This window comes from Wyeomyia smithii, chromosome 1 (assembly GCF_029784165.1).
Source record: "Wyeomyia smithii strain HCP4-BCI-WySm-NY-G18 chromosome 1, ASM2978416v1, whole genome shotgun sequence".
NCBI lineage: Eukaryota > Metazoa > Arthropoda > Insecta > Diptera > Culicidae > Wyeomyia > Wyeomyia smithii.
Window position 1 is genome coordinate 41,344,694 of NC_073694.1, and position 27,341 is coordinate 41,372,034.

Below are 27,341 nucleotides of genomic sequence, written 5' to 3' on the forward strand. Positions count from 1 at the left end.
TTTAGGATCTTTGTTGTTTTCGTCAACGGTTTTTAAAAAGTAATTTATATTTTTTTGAATTAATAAATGTATAATTCCTTTCATTTCCAATTTTTCTTACCTTCCCCTCAACGAGTTTATTTTTGACTTCTTTTGGATTTTAAAGAAGTTTTTCAATATAATCTTTTGTTTGCTTTCTTTCTAGACACTTTAAAGTTTTTTGACATTAAATTGGGATAAATTTCTGATAGTAGCTTTCGGCCTTTCCATGAAGCTAATTTTTTCCTATTTCCTCGTTCGAAAACTTGTTGAACTGAAATTGAAAGATTTTTCATCTACTCTCTGTTGAAAATGGTTTGCTAATGGTTGGTTTGCTTCTTATAGCGTTTTTATTTTTTAGGGGTTTTTAACTGCGTTGCAATCTTTCAACCCATCGAGCGTTTTCAGGCATTTTGAATTAAATTTTGTGTATATTTATTTTTTGTAAATCTTTTCTAACTTGTAGGGAAGTTTTTATTTTCCCAGCTTCTACTGAAGCTTTCAGTCATATTGACCTCACTGTTGAATCCTTTTTGTTTTTAGTATCTTATTTCATTTCTTCAAGCAGTTAACAATTTTATTTCAAAGCATATTTTGTGACTATTTTCTACGGTTTCCTCAAGAAGTAATTATAATTTCAAGAAGTAATTGGATTTCCTCTTTTTTAAACAAAAATTTCCAGCAACATTTGAAATTATTTTTGGTTTTAGCCTCTTCCAATTTCGGAACCATTTGCAAAATTTGGAATCATTTTCTGCTTTTCCTTTTTCTGATCTTTTGATGCATTTCTTAGCCCTTTCAAGGGCTGAATTTTGATGGGATTCTTTTCATTTGCGGCTCTCTTTTTCAAGGTAGTTTTGGGCCGAATTTAAAACTATTATTGTTATTTATTCGCCGACATTTTTCATATTTAATCACTAATTGAACCACAGAAACAATTTTTATTTGTAATAAATGTTTACGTGGACGGATTGGGGGACGTGGGGGATTTGGCAATGTTCGCGGTTGTCAATGAGGGAGGACGGGGGTACAAAATGACGATTTTTCTCTCCATGTGGAATGTGGACGGCCTCTATCTAATGGCCTTTTTTTTTCAACGGTAAAGATGTTGCCAGCGACGCTAGGTCGACGCCTCAGGGCTTTTCTTTATTATTGTAATGATATTTTTTAGCATCACTAAAGTAACAATTGCTTTCAATATTCATTTAATTATGAAACTACATGTTATTCATGAAATCTTTTGTTTCACCAGACACAACGGGAGGTTGTAGGGGTAGTAGAGAAAAAAAATGCAAGTAAAGCGTAGTGCTCGAAACGGTACAATTTGATAAATCCACCTCTAATGCCATAAATTTTTATTTTCGTACGTTAAAACGATAAAAAGTTTTGATAGACATGCATTTTTCATGACATGTAATATTAATATCAAAGCTGGTCTACTCACGATGCATCACCCTATTTTCGCGGGGAAAAGAAGAAAACTAGAAAGCTACTAATTTTAGCAAGATTGTGACCCACAGACTTTCCAAGCATGCCATCGTGTGTAAAGAAGAGCAACCGTCAGCAAAACGTTAACACACTACTATCTAAATGCATAAAATAGGTATGACACAATCGTAACACTGGATCGCAAATGGTGACCGACATCCGACACTTCGCTGTCTCGGAACGATGATTGATTTACAGAGCAATATCAGAATGCATAAAACTGTTTTTTTTTCTGTTTGTATTAACAGCTGTACGAGGAAAGATGGTAAATGGATAATGGCAACACAAAGCAGTAGCGTTAGTCGATGTTATTCATACTGCTGGTTCGCGATCCTACATTTATTATGAACGTGATTTATGGATTATCGCGCGTGTCTGCAGGTGCAATCTATTTACAAGTTACGCGATGATGGATAAGTGCCAGTCGTTGACGAAAGTACCCTGCAGCAGGAAGTTTGATTGCTGAGGTGCTATCGCTTAGACACGTGACGAAATTGACAAATCGGGTGTCTTCATGAAGCATTGTGATGCGCGACAACGGTAGATATTGATTACTTCCGACGGCAGTTTCCTGCTTCGGGCTGTGATTTGAATTATAGTACTGCCAATTTGCCTAAATATCGCAGTTAACACCCAGAAATCGCTTCTCTCTGGCGATAACTATTATTAGCAATAATCAGTGCTGTTTCCGAGAGGAGGAAGCGATGACAAATTACATGACTGGTATGGTCACAAGCGCTCGAAGGCACGGTTACCGAGAGTACCCCGCCCGGTTTTGGGAACCGGTTCAAAGCGGAGGTGCATGATCCTTTTTCGCGCCTTAAGTCACAACCATTGACACTTATACCATTGACACTTGGGTAGCCGAGGTTTCGGTAGAGTCGCTGCGACCCTTGCTGGCACAGTCACCGCTGGCGGTACTTCCATCTAGGGACAACGGCATTCAGTTTTCCGTATAAGGGAATACAAGCGTAACCGTGCGGTAGCACCACGAGGCAGCCAGCAGCACGGTCCAGTTTTGCGATCCTCGCGAGGGTACACGCGGCCTGTCGAGAAAATTACTGCACAACAAGGACAGGCAGAGGAGTGTGACAGTTTGTATTGGTGCGAATTACTGCCTTTTTTATTGCGTGCTGAGATCACTGCTTTACATCGGTTACTGCTGAAAATGAATGAGTTTTGCAAAGTGGTAGACATCATTTCTCTAATTCGTGATTAGCGATTTCGCTAATTTTCTATTTGATCAACGAAGCTGTGAACGTTCGAACTATAAACATGCTAAGCGACAAGAATTGCTCAGAAATATTTGTTTCGTTAAAAGACTGTTGAAGTGAAATCTGTTGTCTATTGTATCATACTTCGCGAGATAGATACCAGATATGAAAAAAAATAGCTTCAGCAAACACCAATATCTGATTTAACTTCAAAGCCAATTTTTAGTTTAATAACAAAATTTAAGGCAAGATTCCATCACCTCTTACTTCCGTTTTGAAGGCGCAGGTTGTTGTCTCTTTAAACCAATTGCACGAAGCCGAGGTGTTTTTTGTGTATGAAACCTATTAGATACTCTCGACAATAATATTTTGTAAAGCTCAATAGCTGTAGGCAGATCATTACATCTGATAAGTTTCTATTTGTCGGCTTATGAATTACAATACTATACAAAGATTACCATGAATGTATTTAATCTCGCCGAACAGCTCTGCCAGCATTTCGCTAAAAAATTAGCGTAGCTCATTCGGTAGATCGTATCGGTTGGTGGCCATGTCTTATTAAACTGTCATACTGACAACCTTGTGACGCGGTAACAATCCGCTCAACCGCAATGCCAATATAGGCACCATCATGATCAATGGACTGGAAAGGGACGGTTGCGATCACCTAATTAGGAACTGGTTCGGTAAACAAACGAAAGTACCGACGGACGGACGGTTTCACTTTCGCGCGTAATCGCCATCACGGAAGAATTTTCCCTCGAACTCGTATACGCTCGCTCGTTTGGCGGCCTTTGTGCTAATCCCGCAGGCGCAGCCGAGGTTCGAATCGCATGCCACGAGGGCACACTTGAATGATTCTCTGGTTCCACACTGGTCTCTTATGCACATTGTGCAATGAAAAACTGCACTTCGGCGCTTTAACGCACGCTTTGCGAAATGGTATTTTATGCGCAGGGCGCTCAAACTATTACTTTCCTTGGATGCCAGTCAGGCATACTGAACGCTATACTCACAATAACGACAGTCGTAGTAAATGCTCCTTTCTTACTAACCTATTTAGTGTGCGAAGGCAACGCTATCCAACAGACAAGTAACAGCATGTAAACATGAAATAAATGCTACAAATGTGAGTTACGATGGCGAGTGCTACTACAATGTAACATAAAACAAGTGGTTATACATCAATATGTTATTAGAAAAAAATGCAGCTTACAACAACCAGTAACGTAAATATTTCTTCATTATTTTCTTCATTCAGATGGCGCTACCCACCTCCCTGGACAAGGACGCCATTCGGGAAGCGTACGAGGATGTCCGATCCAACCTAACCGACAACGAGTGGGCGGTGTTCAAATTCGACGGTCTGAAAATCATCTGCTTCGAGAAAGGCATCGGTTTCGACGAATTCTGCGCCCAGTTCCACGACGATGAGCGAGCTTTCGGCTACATACGGATACAAATGGGCGATGAAATGTCCAAGCGAAGCAAGTTTATGTTCCTTACCTGGATTGGGCCGGAAGTGGGCGTGATGCAGCGGGCCAAGATGTCAACAGACAAGTCGATTATAAAAGATGTGATCAATGTAAGTATATCACTTTCATAAGAATTTAGAACCATGAAAATAATGTTATTTTTTTTGTTGTACAACAGAATTTCGCCGTTGAGCTTCAGGTAGAGTCGAGCAACGATTTGAACCTGGAGATGTTTAAGGAACACCTGAACAAGGCCGGTGGTGCAAACTATGGAACCGGTGTGCGCGAACTGTAGACCATAAATGCTAAGCTCATCAAGCATTCAGGCGCCACAGGATACACTAGGATCGCATCTATATATATAAGCATACCAACGTTAAGGTCTTCCCCGCTGCTAACCTTTCCCCCGTTGCAATACACAGTAATATTCAACTTAAATGCCAGAATGTGCGTATCGTATACAATCAACTTCAACTGAAATCCTGAAGGCCTCTATTTGTGTGTATTATTTCCGTAAACTAATTCTCTATTTATCGAAATTGTGATTTTGGAAAAACTCTACAGTTTTTTGACCCTTTGTATAAGCATCCACTAAATCATAACTATTTAATGAATACATAAGAAAACACAATGATAACCTACTGCGTAAACATCAAACGAATATTGGATGCAATCTGCAATATTATCATATAAATTGAAGTAGTTAAGTTTATGCAAGAAAAAAAAGGAAACCCTAAGTAATGTGACGAAACAAATTGACGATATAGTTAACATTCAACGGACGGCGCGAATGAAAGCAGCGCATCAACGCGAAGTTAGTACCGAAATCAGATTTCTTTTTTGAGCTATTTTTTATCAATTGTATAAAATAAAAAAGGAAACCTATTCTGTAGAAGACACGTGTAAAATGCCTTAGTTTTGGCAGAACAAATATACCCCAAGAACTTTCAAGCTGAGCTGTATTTTATTGGAACAAAATATCCGAAAACCCATGCTGAAGAGATTTTTCTTACTTTTTTCCGTTTCCAAGCAATTTGAAAGCTGCGTTCATTCCTAAAAACTTAAGTTGAATAAAGCAAATCCTTACGCTTTCGAATAATTAATTGACAAAGAATTTTCGTTACCAATAAGTTCTATCTTTCGACTAGGTACTTGAATGTTAATAAAATTTTAATCAAACCAATTTGAATTTTCGTCTGCAAGTTAGACGTTTTCCTACCCCAAAAAATTCACAATTCGAGGATCATATTTTCTTTCGAATAAACAACTTAATGATTCAGAAGCATAAGGTTTTCTTGTTGCTTACCAAAATAACAGTGTACCACCAGTATCACCGTCAACCCTCGACAATGACCTGATCGCGGGCGATTTGAAACGCTGCAATAAGAGCTGCCGTTTGGGGCTTTTCCGTGCAACCAGCTGCCAATCGCTCCTCTATAGCTGCCATTTTTATCAATAATTGCGACATAACCCGAGGTGGAAGCTCCATCCGATGGACGTACAAATGTATCTCAGTGAGAACATCTTCCAATGCAAGACCTTTGTTCGTTTTCAGCTCCTGGATTTCTAAAAATCACCATGTTCAATTCGAAGCAGAACATTATAACAAATTACCTCTTACTTTCGAATGTTTCCTTGAAACTCTCCACGTTGAGCAGCCAGTTTACGATATTTGTTATATCACTTTTAAGCGGATGACCAACGCAGGTATAAACGTTATCTTCAGTCACATCTTTGTAAGCCATCCAGGTACTCTGCAGAACATTCAGAACCTTTCTCATATCACCCTTGGCTAACGTCATAAGAGCCTTCTTCCCATCTTCGGAAACTTTAATCCTAGAATGTCACATATTTGAAAAAAGAAATTTGAAAAAAGAAATTTGATAAACATATTGCCACTCACCCTTCCGCTTCCACGACATGCTCCAGCCGAGGCAAAATTTGCTCAGCAGCCAAGGGCGCAAATCGGAACCGTGTACAGCGTGACTGCAGTGCAGGAATGATTTTACTCAAATAGTTGCAAATAATGCAGAACCGAACATTGTCCGTGTACTTTTCGATTATCCGCCGGAGCGCATTCTGTGCATCGTTAGTCATGGCATCAGCTTCGTCCAAAATAATCAACTTATAGCCACCGCTGAAAATCGTTCGCGTCGAGGCAAAATTCAATATCTGACCGCGCACTATGCCGATACCACGATCGTCGGAGGCGTTCAGTTCCAGTACCATTTGATTGAAGGATTGGGGTTTGTACAGCTGCCTGGCACACGCCAATATAGTACTGGTTTTACCGGTTCCTGGTGGTCCATAGAACAGCAAGTGAGGCAACTGGTCCTCTTGGATGAATTTGTTGACTGTAGAAAAAATCAAGGATAAGAAATCACGCAAAATTTATGGTTTCGAGCGCATACGTACTTGTGGATATGATTTCTTCGTGGGAAATGAGATCACTAAGTGTAGCTGGGCGGTATTTTTCCACCCAGGGGAGATTTGACCTTCCATCTTTTAGCATTTTGACGAAAAAGGAACTTAACAAAATTGGATATGCAGAGCTCACACGATTTTTTTCAAAATTGATGTAAACATAAATTTGCGCCAACGACAGCGTAGTGACGTACACGTTCGAAAAAAATGACTCATAGATTGAGTATCGTTTACTCAGTTACTCGCAGAAGACAAATCTCGTCTAACATGTGAAAAGAGCCCATGTGCCATATGTAAGCAATACCCGATTCCTTTACCTACCAAAATGAAAGATTTAAAATATTGAGGTAGGTACACCCCTTTTGCATCACGCCATGTTTCAAGGGCAAACATCTCAACATATGTGTTAACGAGATAGCATATCACCGTTTCTTTTTATACATTTTTATCTTAGTGCTGACAGCGGCACAAATTACAGTCGCCGTTCGATAACTGCAAGTCTTTTAACTGCAACGCTTTTTAACTGCAAGACCGATAACTGCAACAACTTTGCAGTTATCGGACCGCAATCCGTCAAATCCGAAGTCAAAGTCATATTTGACATTGAAGTGACAAATCTCGCGGGGGGATTCTAAATGCATTCGAAAATGAAAATTGTTGAATATCTAGAAACATTTCAAAAGGACTTCTTCATTTCGATTTTGTTTACTTGTTGTCTCTTCACACTTAAAATTTTTTGCCGGGTCTCGGTAACTTATTGCCGAGAACGGCACCACTGAGTGCTCGGTTAAAAAAATAATGACAGCTGTCACATTGTTTCGTAAATCTCGTTTTACCCAACTGAAATTTCGGCACAAAATATCCGAAATCTCGGTAGTAATATTTTGTGCCGAGATTTCAGTTAGGTTAAACCGAGATTTACGATAAAATATGACAGCTGTCATTATTTTTTTAACCGAGCACTCAGTGGTGCCGTTCTCGGCAATAAGTTACCGAAACCCGGCAAAAAATTTTAGGTGTGTTCATTCTAGATGGGAGATTATAGATCTCCACTATTAGTCAATGAAACAAAATCAGTATATTATGTGGTTCACTTTCCGTAATTATTATAAGAGAGAAAAAATATTCCTTGTGCATTGTTTGGCTAGCTTTCAATACTCAGTGAGGCAGTGCATAGTAGATCACAAACAATATTTTTTGATCTAGCGTTAAATAGACCATTTTAGGAACTGACAGTTGTCACGGATCTTGCTGACATTGATGTTGCTTTTACTTGCGTTATGTCAGCGGTTCCGAGCTTTCTGTCAAAATTTCATTCATGAATTGAGTTCAGAAACATCTCGTAAAATGATCTTCTGTAGTGATGAACTTCATCTTCGCCTACATATTGGTTATGTAAAGTAGTTACTAAAACGCAATAAATTATGATGCGGAAATATGACTATCAAATTGATTAATCAAAAAGCTTGCCTATTTTATTTTTTTTATATTTTTTGCCATTATTCCATTAAAAAAATACATTTCGACATCATTGAAAACAAAAATGGTAGTGACGGACCCCCGTCTAAATTTTGGCATGTGTCAAGTGTTGCAGTTATCGAACGGCATTCGATAAATGCAATGTAAACATGTTGCAGTTAGCGAACGACGAATGTAATTTGAGCCCAGGACATGAGCTCATTGTCATTCACTGTTACTCGGTATAGGGATCCTAAAGGCTAGGGTATATAGGATTTTGGAAGGTAAATTCCAGGGGTCTGACGTTTGATGAGTATCCCGTATCCAAAATCTAAATGCAATATGGCGTCATTTGTTTAGTAAACAACTTGAAAACTATGATTTTTCTCGACCACAAAACAGTTCTTACATGAAGATATATTACCGTGGTACCGCTATAAAATTTGGTAACGTGACTCTTATGACACATTCTACCGTGACGTTACAACGTTTTGACTATTCTGTTGGCATCATTTTAATTCTAACTTGTATTTTTTCATGAAACCCTTTGATATTATTACAGATTCGGAAAGTAGACAAAATTTCCTATAAGAATGATGTATAAGATATTCGTTTACTTTGTTTATATTACCTTGGGGAGTAAAAATGTAGCGTGACGTTACAACGCGCGAGAAATCGAGGTGCCGGGACTTTTCTTACAAAAGTCAAAAACTCTGCTCTGTTTGGAATTTTATAACAATTTCTTCTTCCACGATTTGATAACAAATAATAATCGAACATTTTGCCATGTTTAGAGTGCCTATAACTGGTAACATCTATATTTGAGAAGCTTTTATATTTCGTAACGTAACAACGCTCATTTTTCAGCAAGGGGTATTCTCACTCCGTTGTAACGTCACGAAAATATGAATCAGTCGATATACATTATTTATCACATATTTCTTAGACATTTTCATATGAAATAGTTCAATATCTGATTTTATATATTTCTACTTCTACTTTATGCACTTGGTTTGTGGGGTTATCCATAAACTACGTAACAAATTTACTTTGTCGTTTAATGTTTGAAAATGAAGAACAAGACTTAAACTTCAGTGAAGGAATGTGAGTTATGATCAAATCAATTCTTTTCGTAAGTGACATATGTATCATAAATATTCTCAAAAGTGTCTTATATGTGTAAAACATATTAAATTCATTTTTATTATAGTTTTTTCACAATGTCTGAGTACGTTAGCAGTTTATTCAGCATTTATATTAAAAACAAGTTTACAAGAAACCTTTCAAAAATTATAATAATAACACAAAAATGCCACTTGTTAGCTTTTTTTGCTCCCGTAATATTTCCTTGATTTTTTTAAAACTCACACTACTTATTCAAGAAAATTCGAGTGCATTTTTGCCGCTGAACATTTTTCATCTAGACTTGCCTCAAAAATAAATAGCTGGCTTATTCCACGATATGGTGTTGGTCATTCAAAAATGTTCTTCTCATCGTTAAATATGGTGATGTCACGTCCCATAATTGCGATAACCATCACATTCGGAAGATTGGCTTGAGTGATGCGGACGAAGTATTCATTTGATTAATACGGTTACCTTGCGTCAATAGTTTTTCTCTTAGGGAACATTTGCATGTGACGTAACGCGGAAGTTGACAGTTTTCAATCCTTCCTCACGCAATGCATTGTAATAAAATATAATAGAATAATATTAGAATTTTTTAGAATGTAACGTTACTCATGGATGACCCACAGTTCAATAATTGAAAACATTAATCCATTTTACAAAATTTTTGCTCTGTTGTATGACAGATGTAACGTGAGCTAATTTAGACGCATCAAGTATGTTTTTAAACATAGACGAATATTATAAAAGGGGAGAATAAAATCGTGACGTTACAACGCGAACTAAACCCGGTTGTAACTCAAGTTGTATTCAACCTAGCTGCGATCTTTTAGTATCAAATTAAAGGTATTTTTGAGTATAAAGAGAAAACAAAATATTACTTTGATTAAATGTAAGGAGTTCCCATGAAGTAAAATACTGTACTTTTTTCGTGACGTTGTAACGCTAAATTACCCCTGTTTTCATATTGGCCTAAGATCAACATATTTGAAATTTCACTTCAAAACCCTTTAGGCATCGAATAAAGCACTTATTTCACAGTCATATAACATAAAAAAAGTTTTATAAATACATACTCCTGATCATTTGTAACCATTTAAAAAATATGTAATCAAAAACGCTTGTTAATTGTTAATTTTACTCGAACTTTGCAATTAGTTTTCTACAGTTTCTTAAACACTATAAATTTGACATTTACGTTTTTGGAAGGTTCAAGTACTAAAGAATCTAGGAAAAATATTAACATTGCTAAAATATGCATTTCAAAAATTGGTTTGTTGGTGCAGCTTCGCAGAGCATGTGGTTATATCGGATAGCCCTGGTAAATTCATACTAGTTGTCTTCGCATATATTTCCACTTGAGAATACCGGCACATATTTTCACATATTTTCTAATGTCTTCCCTTTGTCTTCGCAAACAAGGATGTCTTCACCGCTCTGGTTAACTGTCTTCGTATTGAAACATGTCTTCCAATCTGGCATCGCTGCTAAATACTGATAAGGCAAGCCACGGGTGACGTTTCACTGTTTTTACGTTTGTTGTTGTTACTGTTTTTCAAGGTGCAAAACCAAAACACGACCAAATCCAAAATCTTTTAATGTCGGCAATAATATCAAAAGTGATTTTTTATTGTTGTATTGAGGATTCGCACCCGCAATACCAGAGCTACCGATCGGATAGCATTTGTTTTTCACGCTTCTGGATCCGGATTGCATCCAAGTTGAGACCGATCGAACAAACGTAAAGCCGTAAGACTGAAATCAGCTGATCGCAACTGTCTCGATGGTTGCGTTATATCCTATTCGTATTATTCACTGGGGTGGGAATTATACGTCTTGCCTGCTGCAGATGAATCAAGTACATTACGATATAAAAGCGGTGTGAAATAATAGGTACAGATAAAACATAGAATAAAAAGAGTTGCTCAGAATATTGCAGAATCCATTAGAATTTTTCCAAAAATATTCTAACTGTGCCTCTCGGTTAATGCTTAACATGTGAAAACATGTTCTCGCGTTTTTTTATGGTGATAGAAACATAAGACAGTGGTTTTATAAGGAAGGCATGGACTTTTTCCGGGCTTCGTGATTAGGGCGAATCTTACAATGACTACAAAACTCAAAAAAGACAAACAAAGTTTTCGATCAAAAATTCAAATCCTAAATAACAGTGGAACAATATATTTGTCATCCAAATACTCTAATGAAGGCGAAATTGTTCTAGCTTTGTACATGGTAAACCTAAAACTTGAATTTCAGTCGCTTTACCTTGTATATTCGAGAATTTATAGTTTCGCCCTTTACTATGCAACCTTTTCGATCTGTTCGAAAGTATCGCCCTTTACTATGCGCCTTATTTTGATTTGCTCGACAGTATCGCCCTTTACTATGCGCCCTATTTTCATTTGCTCGACAGTATCGCCCTTTACCATATGCCGTGTTTACGTTATTGTATTGGAATACGCCCTTTGCTTTTAATGTTTATTTTCTTGACAACTTTCATAAAGACGAAGTCAAGTTTCGCCTTTTACCAACGTAAACAAAAAATGCGTATTCCTCATTCTATTTCGTTTTGATATAAAGTAGATTTCGCCCTCAACAAACATCGTACTTTTCAATAGTTAGAAAAGAGATACATTATTTTTTCGATGTTTAAAGGTAGATAGTAGCTCACTTCATACGTTTTCGATAAAATCTCTATTTGTTTACAGTTTGTTAGTTTCGCTTTTATCGCGAAGTACTCCGGATTTGCTTGTGTCTTGTGCCAATGAAAATTCGTAGTCAACCACACGGTGGCTTCCATGTGGCTTTTACGCACTACAACCATAAATCACGAATTAAAACTGCTCAAAAGCATTACAATGACAGTTCACCTTGTTCACCTGTCATTCAAGCGATTTTTAATCGTATTTGGAAATCGAAGGACAATGATATAAAGTTTCAAAAAATCACGTTTCGTTTAGAAAATTACACTATTTTAGCTGATATATAAAAATCAGAAAGCCGTGGATAGCTAAACAACCCAATTGACATTCGATGTCGAAATTTCAATTCGCCGAAGCACGGAAGGCCATTTTTTGTGGAAACTATGTTATATTGCATACTGTTTAAGCAACATCAAATAATGGGTTATAACTAGTTTTTTCGTAGAACATTCTGATTGCAAAACGCGGCTCTGCTGCATAGTCGAGGGCAAAGAATCATTTTTATTGGTGCTGTCTAAGATTGTCATTTTCAGTTGTCAGTTAGAGCGAAAAATTCTAATTTTTCCTTGGGGCCAGACACTATTGATATATTTACAATTTTCAATATTATAAAGTATTTATGGTTGCATTTTCAGGCACCCGTCTACCTGTATCTCAACTCCTTGACAGCACATTATTGTCGGAGTCTGACGGAGTGATACGAATGTTACAGATAAACGATAAATCAAAATAAATCCACCAATATCGAATAATATTACCGAAATATTTCTCTAGAAAATAAAGTTGTCTAGCCCCTAGAATTCTTCTCTGAAATCACAATATATCAGCCAATATCGTGTAATATAGAACATTTTACAAGACGTTTTTGAACTGAATTCATGAATGAAATTGTGACGGAACCGCTGACATAACGCACGCAAAAGCATAATCAACATCAGCAGGATCCGTGACACCTGTCAGTTCGTCAGGGGGGATTTACCGCTGTCAAATTTCATATATGTGTGCGTTATCGCAGATCAACTCTGGTCCATGAAGTTTGTTGGTCCATGACGTTTGATAAATTACCAATGTGACGATAAAACATCATCAATTTCCGTCAGAAACTTGTTGCTGTCCCAAAATTTCACTACGGAACGCTTTATTATTAAAAGTTTTCCGCGATTTCTCGAGTTTTGTTATAAGAGAACGTTCCATTCTACTTCAATCAAAACGACAAAAACCAAAACATACAGACGCCTTGTTGCCAAATGTGTTGGTCACGGTTTCATGATATTTGACAGATAGATTCCCCCAGAGCCGGATTTAAGGGGGGGCCCAGGGGGCCCGGGCCCCGGGCCCTCACATTTTTGGGGCCCCCACAAAACGAGAAAAAGTTCTTTTCTCAATCAAAAATGAGATTCAATCAAAAGTTCAATTTACAGTAAGAAAATTTGAACAGACCATTTCAATCTGAAACTTTCCTTCGGTGTTATTTTTTCGCGAGCGCCAATATCACAACCACATCCATAAGATTTCACCTTCGATTCTCTTGGAATGACACACATTAACACACCATTTGATTCAAACCAGCGCGCATGGGAAATCAAGCAGGAAAGAAGATAATCCACAAGTTTTTTTATACATTGCTGTTGATTCCGAAAATAAGTTTACCTGTCCGAATCAGGGATACTAGATTTGCGTTGCAAAATGCAGATTTTCAGAGTCCGTGTGCAGATTTTATTGACCTGCAGAAGTGTGTAGGGGTAAACAGGGTAAGACCGCCCTGCGGGGTAAGACCGCCCACTGTAGTTTTACTACCAAGTTATAAAATAATTGAAAAATTTCTTCAACGTGTCTATCACAGTATAATTACATAACATTTTGCACATTTTTCTGTTTTGATAGTGCGCGAACGGTCGCAGAAATAATCAAAAACAACCTTTCAGCTGGCAACCAGTCAATGCGCTATTGTTTTGCGGTAACGGGACTTAAGGTTTTTCTGTTTAAAAATCTATTGTTTTGTTCGTGAATATACGTTTAATCGTTTGCCTGAATCTATCTTCTTTCGGAAATATCAAAGGCCGTGAGAAATCTTGTAATTTTGACTACTTTTTCGGTCAAATATGAAAATGTTCCACTGGGGGTAAAGTCGCCCACTATACAAGGGGTAAAACCGCCACCTATACAACTGCTTGTTGTTTTACTTCAAGACCCGAATGCCTCGACACCACAAAGGAAATATTTACAGGATCAGTAAAACAACTTCAAGCCACATAAGACATTGATGTTAATCAACCATTTTCGATTTGGTTGAAGCTTTTCTAGTAATATATTTTAACAAGACTTATTTTTGAAAAAAGTAAACCTGTGTGAAAATGGTGTTAATGAACCAAAATAATTTTAGAGACATGACGGTTTGTTTGATTGGTATGACGTCTCCGGCAGAATTGAAAATAGTAGTTTTTTACTTCCGAAAAAAATACACACTCTAAAAAAATTTAAAGAAAAGATATAAAAATAGAATTAAAAATATATTTTTTTTTCAAATTTATTTGAAAAAATAAGTTTTTGCCTGTAAAATCTACAAAAGGTAAGCTAAAATTTTATGGTTGTTGGATCATGGAGTAATAGAAATATTAATAGCTAAATTTTTGTGAAGAATTTTTTTTTTGACGGTTTGTTTGGTGTATAGAGTCGTTGATAATTTTGTTCTTCAAAAAAAAACATAGAAAATTGAAAATATAAATAAACGAAAGAATAATTATTAGTATTTTTCTATACATAATAAGTCTTCAAAAGAATTATACAGACAGGTTTGATGAGTTTTAAATTTTAGCTTAAAGATAGGTATATTATGAATTCAATATCTTGAAAACCCCCAATTCTGAAAAATCTATTTATTTTGAAAACCAAAAAAGTTACCGAAACATTGATCTGAACTTGAATAATCAGAAAACAAAATAAGTTGAAACTTAGAAATTTTTTTTTCAGATTTTTCACAGTGTATATTTTATTTAAAAAGAAAAAAAAAATACCATCCACAACTTTGTCAGAGACACTATACCGATAAAATCAACCGTTTCGGCCCTAAAAATATTGTTTATCCTCAAAAAATGGTGGGCGATCTTACCCCGCTGGTGGGCGGGCTTACCCCGCATGAAAAAGATCTGCACATTTTCAATGAATTTTTAAAAATTGAAAAAAAAAAAACTGGAAAATAAACAAAAATATTTCAGTTCTTATTTTTTAAATGCGGGTATTGAATAGAAGAACCTCTTAGCGAAGAAAAATGAAATTGCAGCCGCAACTTTTTTTTCTATAAACAGAATTGCTCAAGGGGGCGGTCTTACCCCGCTTACCCCTAGTTTTTTCCTAGGTTTTTCAGATATCAAGAAAAAAATTCCGGATTTCGAGCAGTTGCATACATTTATTTATTTGAGCCTAATGATCTCGAACGCAACTGGAGAAAGATCTTTATCGAAGATGAAACTGATTGAAAATAGGTTGCGTACGACTATGAAGAGTGAAAGGCTGTCAAACTTAGCATTGTTAAGTTGAGAGTACAATATTCTGAAGGAGCTGAATGTTGATTATTCAATCAATAAGTTCTCTGCAAAAAAAAAAAAAACTCATAAGAAAAAATTCTAGCAAATTTTTGGTAACTTTTCAATGAGAAATAAGTGTTTTTAACTCGTACGATAGAAAAACGGGTTTGTTTTATTCTGGGGCCCCCACTGTAAACTGGGCCCCGGGCCCCCACAATCGTAAATCCGGCTCTGGATTCCCCCTGCAGTTCGTAAAATGGTCTATTGTCGAAATATTTTTCATGAAATAAAGGTGTCTAGCCCCTAGACAAAACAAAGGTTTGGATCACCGCTAAAAATGCTCTTGTCGGACTCATTTCGAAAAGGCCAAAAACTATCGATATAATCGATATTCATGGCAACAACGTCAACAACATGTTCGCCTTCTCTTTCGGTTGATAAAATAACATAATCCTGTTTAGTCTTGTATGTAAATCGTGTTGAAATGTCTACTAGTGTTTTATTTTCAATTTAGTGCAAACATCATGGACGATTCAGTACCCCGGGGAATCTTGAATGCCACAAGCTACTCGTTGGGTGATAACTCAAATGCAGTCGATGACGGAGCATTCGATGAGAGTGAAATCTGTGACGACGAGGTCCTGCAGCAGCTACTGGATAAACCGTTTTCGCAGCTTGTTGATGGTATGCAACTTCGGCGGAATGATCGCTATGCAGGGTTTGATAATAACGCCGGTAGCAGTTGGATTTATCCCACAAACTATCCGGTGCGAAAGTATCAGTTCTCTATCAGTCAAGTGTCCTTGTTTCAAAATACTTTGGTGGTACTGCCAACCGGACTTGGAAAGACGTTCATTGCGGCCGTTGTAATGTACAACTTCTATCGGTGGTATCCCACAGGGAAAGTAATTTTCATGGCCCCAACGAGGCCCCTGGTGGCGCAGCAAATTGAAGCTTGTTACAAAATTATGGGAATCCCAAAAGAGGATACAATAGAAATGACCGGAAAGCAGCAGAAAAAAAATCGGAGCAGCTTGTGGAGAGAGAAACGAGTGTTTTTTGCCACTCCGCAGGTTAGCTTCAGTATGCTTTTTTTATGATTGTTTCTATGAAAATACTCTCTTACTTTGTAGGTCGTTCAAGCGGATATCAACAATCCAGAAATAGAGTTTCCTATAAAAAATATAAAACTTATTGTAATTGATGAAGCTCACAAGGCAAAGGGACACTATGCGTTTGTTGAGGTTGTCAAAGGAGTGGCGGACAGTAATAAAAGTTTTCGTGTGCTAGCTCTTTCTGCTACACCCGGTCGTACGTTACAAGATGTAGCCGAAATTGTGCGGAATCTTTTGATTTCCCACATTGAAGTTCGATGGGAAAACTCGATAGACGTCTCTCCGTATACCTTTCGAAAGAACATAAATACGGTTGTAATTCCTCTCGGGCCGAAGTTAACGAAAATACGCGACGAATATATACGTTTGGTTGATCCGTACGTACGGCGGTTGCTGGACGCGAACGTGCTTTACGGTCATGCCGGGTCTCTGAATAGTGGATGGCTGATGCATCAGCGCAAACGTTTCCAGGCGGATTGTCTCATCAATAGGCCAGCCAATTATAGCGCGATCAATTCCGATTTTTCTGCCTGTATGAGCCTGTATCACGGCATGGAACTGCTGATCCGTCATGGGGTTCGTGCGTTTCTGAATTATTTCGATCATGACGATAGCAACAAGGAGAAATACTTCGTCTTGCTGGATCCACATCTTAGGGTGTTTTTGAGTGAATTGCGGGAAGAGTACGACTCGAATCCACTGGTCGTTGGTAATAGTAACGTGTGTGCAATGCCTAACGGAGTGGTGCCCGCCATCGCAGCCGGCAAGAATTTCGACTATGGTCACCCGAAGTTCGACATTTTGAGGCGACGTTTAAATGATCATTTTCAGGTAATTGATACAAACTATCGTGAGAGTAAGGTTTGAGTAATCTTTTATTTTACTAAGTAGAATCATCCTGAGTCTAAAGTGATTGTGTTCTCTGAATTTCGCGATTCGGTGGCAATGATTCATCAACTATTGTTACAAAGTCGTCCTATTGTAAGACCTAAGTGTATAGTTGGTAAGGATTTGTAAATGGCTAATACGTAAAAAACATTTTGAATACAATTTACATTTACACAGGTCAAGGTGGAACAGGCTCAAGTGCACCTCTGCGAGCTGTGACACAAAAAGAGCAAATCGCAGCCATGAAGGATTTTCGTACTGGTAAATTCAACACCCTAATCGCAACCTGCGTAGTCGAGGAAGGACTCGATGTCGGCGAGGTGGATTTGATTGTGTGCTTCGACATATCCAAGAACCATACTCGCTTTGTGCAACGTATCGGAAGAACGGGTCGAAAGCGTGTCGGACGAGCGCTGATTTTGGTTACGGAAGGTAAGGAGCACGAAACACTGAAAGAAGTTCTAGCTACGAAAGATAAAACCAATCAGCAGTTGGCGAAAAGTAAGGACATTTTGAACGCACTTTATCGACAGTCTCCCCGAATGATACCACCGGAGTTTGATCCAAAATGTGTCGAGACATTTATTAAGATTCCGGATGAATCGGCCGATGTGGCTGACCAATCGAAAAAGCGAAAGCGGCGTACGGAACAGGAGAATGATGCGTCGGAAGTAGAAGCAAAAACCCCTAAAAGAACACGGTCGAAACGAAAAACGGATGAAGCAGTACGCGGTACTCAAGACGTGAGAAATTATTTTCGTAAAATCGATACAGATTTGGATGCGAGCGAGAAGCTTGTTTTCTGTACTCCTCCAAAGGATACTTCAACGGACTCGGGAAACAATACGAACACAAGTTTCAAAGTACCGGTTGATGCTTCGATTCGTTTGGGTAAATCTGAAGAAGAGGAAGCGATTGAAAACATATTGAAACCATTACTACGCCACAAAGCCAGATTGGGCCGGGAAAGGTACCTTAACGATCGTAAGCTATTGAAATTATTTCCGCAAAAAGAAGCCTGTAGCTCGGTTTTATGTCCTAATCCACTGAAGAAATTGTTCTACGAAGCCAACATAGACAAGGTAAGGACGATGGTGGAGAAAAGCAACAATTTGGGGTCGATTCTTGATGATATTGATGATGTGGTCATTCTGAATGACGAGGGAGATTGCTTGAACTCAGAGCTGCGAACCGTAGAAAGCATTTTTGGAGGTAGTGATGCTCTGAAAGATCGACTTGACTATATGCATGATTATCAAGTCGTCACCCAGCGAATGAGAACCCAAAGAGAGACCGAATCAAAGATTTCTGGAGAAATCGGCAGCACTCAAATATCGACATTCAATGAGCTTTTCGAGAAATTTTCAACCTATGGTATTCATACGAAATGTTCACCGAAAAAAGATAACAATCTTCCAGATAAATCAGCTTCCCCTGCTGAGTTAAGTACGTCGAATCTGTTCGACTCACAGTTCTACCTTCCGTCCGTAATCGAACAGAATGACTCCAGCTATGTCCCTCCGGAGCCACCACCGGTAAAGCACAAAACTCCGATACGTCGCGTAAAATCTAAATCGCGATTAGACGAGTTAATTAAAAGTGAAAAACGGACACCCGCGAACATCGCCAACAGTCCTTTGCTGCGAGCCTTCAATCGTTCTATCCAGAAGGCTAAAAACTCTGATTTTGCATCACCAATTTCCAGCCGTCAGCAGTCGAAAGACTTATCCTTCCAAATGGTTCTAGAATATTTTGAATTGCGTTCGCTGGAGCAGGTATTCGAAGAATCGCAAGTTGAGGCACAACCGCCTAGATTCGGAGATCGCTTGGAACAGGTTGAGAACAACGACGAACTCGAAACGGGACACATAGCTGAACTCAGCAAAAGCCTCTTTGATTGCAATGAGCTGGACTTAGAAGCACAAGAGGCTGCCTTCTTGGCAAATGATTTCAGCCGTGAAGAGCCTGCTAAACTTGAAGCAACTTTACCGAAAGAGGATTTGGATACCTCACCAAGACCGCTAACACCGCAAGACATTCCAATAGATGATTTTCTAAGAGCTTTTTCGGATGATGAATCGCCAGTGAAACCAACTTGTTCAGCAAAAAGTCAAACCCAAAGCAGGAAAGCACTTAATCTAGACATCGAACAGTTTCTAGAAGACCTGAATGAAAATGCAATGGACAATCCGACAAATGGTAAGGCAAGTAGCGAGGAAATCATTCCCAACTCACAGGATGCAGGCGTGATTGAATCAGCAGCGTCAATGGTGTGTGATAAAAATTTAGACATCGGAAACCTCGAAGATCTTTTCGCCGATAGCGAGGATGACTTGTTTGTTGGTGACAGCGTGCACTCAAACCAAAACGAATGCAACGGTGATGAATCCGACAAAACGGTTGATTACGATATGAATGAGATTCGACCCCGGCAGGAGAAAACCCCTGAGACAATAAGTCGACAGAAAAAAGTTTCTGACGAGGTGCACTCTACGACTCCCGTATCCAGCAAAAACAATTCACTCTCAAAATGCGAAGAACGATCACCATCGATGTTGAGAAAAAAAATTAACTTCTCTCGACTGCGACTAACGAAGCCTGAAGAGGGTAGTAAATTAGAGGTGAATTCTGCTCCGGTTGTACGAGAAAATTCCACGCTGCGTACGACTCAACCGAACTTCTTTGCATCTTGCCAACCTGCCCAGGTCGGTGGTGTAAGACAGGAACTTGTCAGTCGATTCAGCTTTCAACGAAAACTTGTCTCACCCAACTGTAGCATTCCTGCCGATTCATCCGCAATCTTTCCGAGGGCAAAACGGAAAGCCATCGTCAGCAGTGACTCCGACGAAAATGAAGTCTTTCAAACGGCTAGATCGGTAGGTGTTTAATAAAAAAAAAAGTTTTTCTATTTCATTATTTCCTTTAAAATTTCTAGAGAGTCCAATCATCGTCGGAGATGGAAAAGTCGAACCGATTTCCAGCTCATCGAAAAAAGCAAAGACGAAGGAACAATGGAAATCCGTATCTGCTGAGCCAGGCGGAAGTATCCGACGAGGAGGACGATAGCCACGAGGAAGACGACGAGGAAGAAGACGATTCCATCATTAATAATGATCCAGTGGAAAACGACGCAGTCGATATGAGAGCCAAATATTTGCAGTCCGTCAGGTGAGTGTAAACTATTGAATCGATTGGTTGTGGAATAACTGAAACTTTTTGATTCCCTTAGGAGTCCCCTGAGTCGTGGTGCATTCAAGATTCCAGTGGCTCCATCGCGACAAATGAACCTGTCCGATATCTACTCCCAGCTGCCGAATGAACACGAACAGGATCAGTCCAGGTTTCATGAAGATTCTTTCGTTGTGCACGAAAGTGATGAGCACGAGGTGGAATCCGAACTGGATGAACTAGAACGAGCCGAAGCTATTCTGCGGGAACGACGGCGGGCGAAGCGGAGAGGGAAATCGTCATCGCTTCCGGTGGGAAAGCGAAGAAGAAAAATTATACAAAGCGATCAGAGTTCTGATGAAGGGCACGAGATAAAGGCCTTCCGTCGGCAGATGCTGTCTGGTTCGGATGAGTCGCATTGAACTGCCGGTGCCATATGAGAACAATCTGTGTTATATTTATTTAGAGAATAGATTATGGTCATCATTCTATTTTATCGGAACTAGGAACTTGTTGAAATATAAAAACTTGTTGAAAACGCTTTCGATCTGAAAGAACGTTAGATGGGCTAGTGAAGTCCTTCACCCTAAATACTCATTTAATCTTTAAGAAACCCATTTTTGGACAAATTTTAAAACATTAGATGTTGATTTTACTCATGGAAGGTAATTCGACTCTTTGGGTGTCGTTTTAAAGGTGAAAGCGCGCAGCTCCGATTTAAACCCGGCATATCCAGGATTATTTTTCCGAAGACAACTTCATCATGTGGCTGGACATGTTCCACTTCTCAAGAAGGAAATAAACTTCTGGTTTATCTTTAATTCTGGTTTCGTCCTCTCACACGATTTTGAGGCAGCCAGGGGAACAGATGTTCCTTCCACGAGCTTGAGCTCCAGGTGCCGCATTAACAGTCCCCCCACCGAAGGAATTGTTTTGGCTTCATCCGAGTATTAAGTCTGAGGCAGTGACATGTCTAGCCAAAGACTGTCTGCATTGCTCGGATCCACTCAAGGTGGTTCCTGTGGTAAAATGGAATGTTAAACTTCATGAATTTTAATCGGGATGGATGTGAAATATCGAGACGTTGCCCTAGACTTGGCCCAATGGTGAAGTGTTCAGAGAGTTCGACGATACAAACACCAGGCACCGATCGAATCTTGCACATCGAAGGCTAAGCCTCGTATCCAGGTCACGCCTTCACCCCAATCATCGCATTTTTGTCGCATACTCCGGAAGCAGACTCATTACCAGTGAACATCTCGTAAACTCAACACCAACTAACGAGGGAGGATTAGCCCTTTTCACAAACACGTCATCGCATTTTCCGGGACGCACTACGAATGGACCATAATCCATCCAACGCAGTCGTGCCCTGCAGCCTGCGTCAACACATCCGTCCCGGCCTTACGGGAAGGTGTCATTTCAGGTAAGTACCATTATTCCAGTATCCTTCGAGTCCTGATTTGCCTTTCTATACCAGCATCAACCACGGCCCATTAGACGATATTCACAAAACATCGTCAAGTCCAACTTGGACAGCCGCAAACTTATTTGTAGTTGAGCCTCTCTGTACACCAGTTTACAGTTTCCGGGACGCACGAACCAATGCATTGTGGAAGATCTTAACCCACTTATCGCAGTCGCGCCTTGCTGTCAGCGTCAACACAGCCCGTCCCTGTTGTTGATATCGGGGAGGGAGTCTTCCACCGTGCCTCGCCAGAACGTCAGAGGCCTACGTACAAAAAGCATACGTACCAAAAGCGTACATACGACCTTCGATTAGGTCTCTCCAGTTGCGACTACGATGCTCTGGTTTTGACTGAAACATGGCTTTGGCCGGATATCCCAGACTACGAGCTCTCCAAGGACTAACAAATCTTCCGATGTGACCGCAATGAGACTTCAAGTCATCTATGATCTATCCAGAGAAGATATCATATCACCACAGTACCCTTATTTTGTTTCATGATTGTGACATACTTGAGCAGGTTGTTGTCCAGATTCAGCCTACGTCTAGTCCATAGGTGTACAAGATGCATACTTCAGCTGTATGGAACAACGTTGAGATGTCTACGAACGATGACATCGTCTTGACACTGGGCGATTACAATTCACCCGACTTCTATTGGAACTTCGACGAGGATATCAAAGGATATCTGATTCGAATGCATCAACCGAGCAACAGGAAACTCTCGTGGAAGAAATGCTTGCAAACGGCTTGAGTCAGGTCAATTCATATGTGTTGCAGGGACCACCCCAGCTGCGACAAGCGTTACCCAAAACGCAATTACCATCCGTTAGAGTGATAGACGTCTGGATGGGCTATGTCATCGTAAGCGTAATAATAATGACACTCTGACATCCGCATTGCACAAGTACACATGTCCTATTTGCAGTGGCGTCGGGTCCACCTATGCAACATGTGCACTGCACAGGTACCCTATTCCCTGATATTCGAGCATATGCAATCATCGAAATATTACAACCTACTAAAACAAGTAAGCATACTAGCGAAACCCTTCAATTCAAAGCATTAAACACTTTGGTTTGTTTTTTTTTTTTCATTTGAGGAAAAAGAACTTGAATAAATGTTTGGTGCACATGTGACGAAAACAGCCACGCGACGCCTCTGCCTATTTGTTATATCCATAGGCGCAACTACGGGGGGGCTACAGCCCCCCTAGCAAGTTTTAAGCCCCCCCTAGAATTTCCCAGAGAATAATTGTAGTCAATATAAATACATTCCATACTTCTTATCAGAGCATCGAAATCAACACAAATTGAGATGTCATCATTCATTGGCTGAGAACTAGTACTGTACCCAAGATTGATTCTCAAACCTCGCTCTCTTACTTACCTTACCAATAAGACGAGAGCCGTGGTGGCTCGTGCTGTATCAAGGAGTTGTTGCCATGCTGCTCGGTTTTGGGCTGTGTTTCGCCAGTTCCCCAGACGTCTCATCACCCGCAAGTCTCTTTCGATCTGGTCGAGCCATCGTGCACGCTGCGCCCCGTAGTCCTGAACAGGGTTGCTGAAGAGAAGTGATTTCACAGGATCATCGTCCAACATCCCTACGACGCGACCGGCCCACCGCAACCTATTGACTTTCGCCAGGTGTGCAACGGGGTTCTCTACAAGCAGCGCGTGCTGTTCATGGTTCATGCACTGTCGCCATTATGTATATGTAACGAGCTTCTAATCGTCGTCCTTATTTCGTCACTAGATCATTGCGGGTAATTTCGGTTCGTTTTCAATTCTATGCTGCTTTACTGCGGCTGCGATACCTAGTCTCGCGACGGAGCCGCCGTCTTGGGTGTAGAGGTGAGACACCGCATTTCATAGTTCACCGTCCGTTCCGGATCAGTCGCTGTTTGAACCGCCCTTATCCTGGAAAACAGACGCTCAGACAAGTTGCTCTCCAAGGAGAACAAATACCGCTTCCCTGTCAGCGACCAAGTTCACACCGGTTCACCAATCTTCTCTTGGTTGCTCGTATTTCAGTCGGTTCCACGTGGAGTTAGGAATATGGCATTATGCCTTGGACCACACTGGGATCCTTTTTATGCCGACTAGCACTGGTGTACTGCCGGTACGCACTGCCCAGCCGTTTACCAAATCTAGTTCTCCTCAATATCGAATCAGTGTCAGCTGAAAGAGGTGGTCAAGATATTCAATACATCTTCGGAGATTTATTCCCGATTGAAGTGATTTTGTCTTCTGTTACGACACTATGTTATGCGTTTTTGAATAGGCGCATTGTAACTCTTTTTTCTATTTTTTAAATGAAATGTTTGAAAACTAGCCCCCCCTAGAAATTTTCCTTAGTTGCGCCCATGGTTATATCTCGTTACACTTCGTTAATTTTTTAATATAGATATATTTTCTCTTGTTGTGTGTAATCGCGAGTTGAATATCGCAACATTTTGGCGACGAGTAAAAAAAAGTCAGTTTGCGGGTTTTTTGCACGTAAAAAAGTGATTTTTCGTCGACGAGAGACTGAGCATCAAGTTGGAGGTTAGCTGCGATGACGACGCCAGAGTTGTTCCAGGAGTCCCTGCTTCAGATCTTGACGCAGCAGCAGCAGCTGATCGCTCATCTATCCCAGGAGATGTCAGCAACCCAAAAATTCCTAAAGGAGTTCTCCCGCGATGACGTAGCATTAAATGCACTAGCTGGCAACATCACCGAATTTCGATACGCTCCGGACGACGACGGGCGCACTTTTGATTCATGGTATTCACGTTACGAGGAGCTATTCGATAAAGACGCCAGTAAGCTAGACGATTCCACCAAAGTTCGACTCCTTAAGAGGAAACTCGACCCAGCGGCGCACGAGCGGTACACAAGTTTCAATGTCCCAAAACTGTCCAAGGAGTTTGGCTCCACCGAAACTACCGCGAAGCTAAAATCGCTTTTCGGATCCACCGTCTCGATCTTTCATCAGCGGTATCAGTGCTTGCAGACCGTCAAAGATGATACATCGAGTCATACTCCTGCAAGGTAAACCGTGCTTGTGTGGATTTCAAACTTGCCGACCTATCCGAGGAATAATTTAAGTGCCTAGTTTTTGTTTGTGCCCTCAAGTCCTCGAAGGACTCCGATATTCGGATGCGGCTGATCACGAAGCTGAACGAATCGTCAGAGATAACGTTGGCGAAGATCGTGGAGGACTGCAGAGCCCTGACGAACCTCAAAAACGACACCATGCTGGTAGAAAAACCTTCAGCAACAGTGCGAGCTGTGAAGCACAACACCAACAAACCTGTCAAGCCGTCACGTCATTCGTCGGCTGCTGCGGGTAATGGAACCATGGCAGATCAGCCACGTTCTTTGTGCTGGTCGTGTGGAGGAATGCACTATTCGAAGGACTGCCAGTTTCTGGGTCATCAATGCCGAGAGTGCGGAAAGAAAGTGCATAAAGAGCACTACTGTGCCTGCTTTGCTGCAAAATCATCATCCGGCAATGCGAAAAAGACTGCACGGAGCCAGAAGTCAACCAAGGTGGTCTCCGTAAACACAGTTAGCCGTGGGAGGAAACTTGCGGATAAACCATGTTCCGGTCCGACTACAAGTTGATTCGGCGTCGGACATCCTCATTATCACCGCCGAAATGTGGAAGAAGATTGAAGAACCAGAAACATCTCCGCCTTCTTGCCAAGCGGTGACAGCATCCGGAGAACCGCTAAACATCGCATCCGAGTTCTGGTGTGACGTATCAATCAATGGTGTCTCCAAACGAGGTTTGTGTCGTGTCATGGTTCCGGAAATTTCTCTATCAGTTCTAGGTGCCGACTGGATGGACAACTTCGGCCTATGGGACGTTCCAATCAACTCGTTCTGCCACCAAATCAGTAGCCAGTCCCAACCAGGCGTAGGGGCGATTTAATCAAAGTTCCCTGACGTGTTCACCAGCAGTATGGGACTGTGCTGAAAAACCAAGGTCAATCTACCTCTACAAGGAAATCCTAGGCCGATATTCCGGCCGAAACGTCCCGTGTCCGAGTGGGCGGCGCCAATAGTGGTCGTTCGGAAGCCAAACGGACGGATTAGCATCTGTGCGGATTTCTCTACTGGTTTGAACGACGTCCTCGAGCCGAAGCAGGATGCGCTGGGCAGGATGCAGAGTCGTGTGATCAAGTAGCAGGCGAGCAGGGAGAAGAATAGCAGGGCCGGTTCTACAACTACACTATTCTCAATGTGCACAACCTCACGAAGGAAGCCCCGATGTAGAGAAAGAAGCGTTCCACGCACAGCTGGAGAATCACTACGATAGCTGCTCACGTAGAGACATCAAGATCGCCATTTGGAACATAAACGCTCAGATCGGTAGGGCAGACATATACAAGCCGGTGATCGGCCCGCACAGGCTGCACAGTGTGTCGAAAAAGCGTCATTTTCGCAGCTTCCCGAGGACTGGCAGTCTGAAGAACCTTCTTTCCTCGAAAGGTCATCCACAAATCCACCTGGACATCATCTGTTTGACGTACAGAAAACCAAATCGACCATGTTCTTATCGACGGCCGACTCATCTCTGATAATACAAACGTTTACGCCAATCGCGGTGCGGAAATTGGCTCGGACCACTACCTACTTGCGGTATCTTTGCGCTCAAAACTGTCGACCGTATTCCACGGGCGTCATCGCCGAACGCCGCTCAACATCAAGCATCTCCGGGACCCCCAGACTGCGGAGAAATACGCGCAACAGCTTAAAGCGGTGTACTACACACGGCAGAGGGGCTTGGCGCCTCGCCTCTCGAAGACGGCTGGTGCAGCATTTGCACAGTTATCGGGGGAGCAGGAACTGACCTAGGAGCACCAGCAACATATAGCTAAGTACCTTTGTGAGATCGGAAAGCTGAAGAACAACAAAGCCGCAGGCAAAGCCGGGCTACCGAGCGAGCTCATTAAACATGGGACAGATGCGCTGGCTAGAGCGCTGCAATGGGCCATTTCCACAGGATTCGAGAGGAGACGAGTGGATTCGAATGAAAGGTGCAGCGGACTATCTACGGTGGAGTACAGACGAACGACGGATAATGGTGACGGCGCATAACCATGAGCTGCACGCACTGCTTGAAGAGAACCCCATTGCGCACCTGGCAAAAGTAAATAGGATGCGGTTGGCCAGTCACGTAGTAGAGGGGCGCAGTGTGGACGATGGTTCGACCAGATCGAAGGAGACTTGCGGGTGATGGGACACCTGGTCGGAGAACTGGCGAAACACAGCCCAAAAC

The 27,341-nt window shown here is 40.8% G+C and overlaps 3 protein-coding genes across 3 annotated transcripts in view; 2 read left to right on the top strand and 1 right to left on the bottom strand.

The window, feature by feature from the left end:
* LOC129734022 (coactosin-like protein) overlaps nucleotides 1-5,146 on the top strand; it is a 37,722-nt gene extending 32,576 nt beyond the window's left edge. The window contains exons 2-3 of the mRNA XM_055695719.1: nucleotides 3,982-4,305; nucleotides 4,374-5,146. Of these exons, the coding sequence (XP_055551694.1) occupies nucleotides 3,982-4,305; nucleotides 4,374-4,490 (441 nt within the window). The 3' untranslated portion in view covers nucleotides 4,491-5,146. The remainder of the gene's footprint in view (nucleotides 1-3,981; nucleotides 4,306-4,373) is intronic.
* Nucleotides 5,147-5,470: 324 nt separating this feature from the next.
* Nucleotides 5,471-6,808, bottom strand: LOC129730689 (replication factor C subunit 5). Its single transcript, XM_055690219.1, has 4 exons — nucleotides 6,611-6,808; nucleotides 6,099-6,549; nucleotides 5,817-6,031; nucleotides 5,471-5,761 (listed from the first exon to the last, which is right to left on the bottom strand). Exons 1-4 carry the CDS (start codon nucleotides 6,705-6,707, stop codon nucleotides 5,532-5,534), a joined length of 993 nt encoding a protein of 330 aa, XP_055546194.1. The 5' UTR covers nucleotides 6,708-6,808; the 3' UTR covers nucleotides 5,471-5,531.
* Nucleotides 6,809-15,842: 9,034 nt separating this feature from the next.
* LOC129717796 (uncharacterized) lies at nucleotides 15,843-21,143 on the top strand. Its single transcript, XM_055667970.1, has 6 exons — nucleotides 15,843-16,507; nucleotides 16,568-17,380; nucleotides 17,441-17,552; nucleotides 17,615-20,313; nucleotides 20,373-20,605; nucleotides 20,667-21,143. Exons 1-6 carry the CDS (start codon nucleotides 15,959-15,961, stop codon nucleotides 21,025-21,027), a joined length of 4,767 nt encoding a protein of 1,588 aa, XP_055523945.1. The 5' UTR covers nucleotides 15,843-15,958; the 3' UTR covers nucleotides 21,028-21,143.
* Nucleotides 21,144-27,341: the final 6,198 nt, after the last annotated feature.

What these genes read in the sequence shown, in the direction of transcription:
- LOC129730689 (XM_055690219.1), bottom strand. Translation starts at nt 6,707, where the DNA reads ATGCTAAAAGATGGAAGGTCAAATCTCCCCTGGGTGGAAAAATACCGC. An exon ending in CATGTCGTGGAAGCGGAAGG is followed by an intron (nt 6,032 to 6,098) that starts GTGAGTGGCAAT and finishes GTGACATTCTAG; the next exon opens with GATTAAAGTTTCCGAAGATG. An exon ending in TTTCAAGGAAACATTCGAAA is followed by an intron (nt 5,762 to 5,816) that starts GTAAGAGGTAAT and finishes GGTGATTTTTAG; the next exon opens with AAATCCAGGAGCTGAAAACG.
- LOC129717796 (XM_055667970.1), top strand. Translation starts at nt 15,959, where the DNA reads ATGGACGATTCAGTACCCCGGGGAATCTTGAATGCCACAAGCTACTCG. An exon ending in TCTTTCAAACGGCTAGATCG is followed by an intron (nt 20,314 to 20,372) that starts GTAGGTGTTTAA and finishes TAAAATTTCTAG; the next exon opens with AGAGTCCAATCATCGTCGGA. An exon ending in AAATATTTGCAGTCCGTCAG is followed by an intron (nt 20,606 to 20,666) that starts GTGAGTGTAAAC and finishes TGATTCCCTTAG; the next exon opens with GAGTCCCCTGAGTCGTGGTG.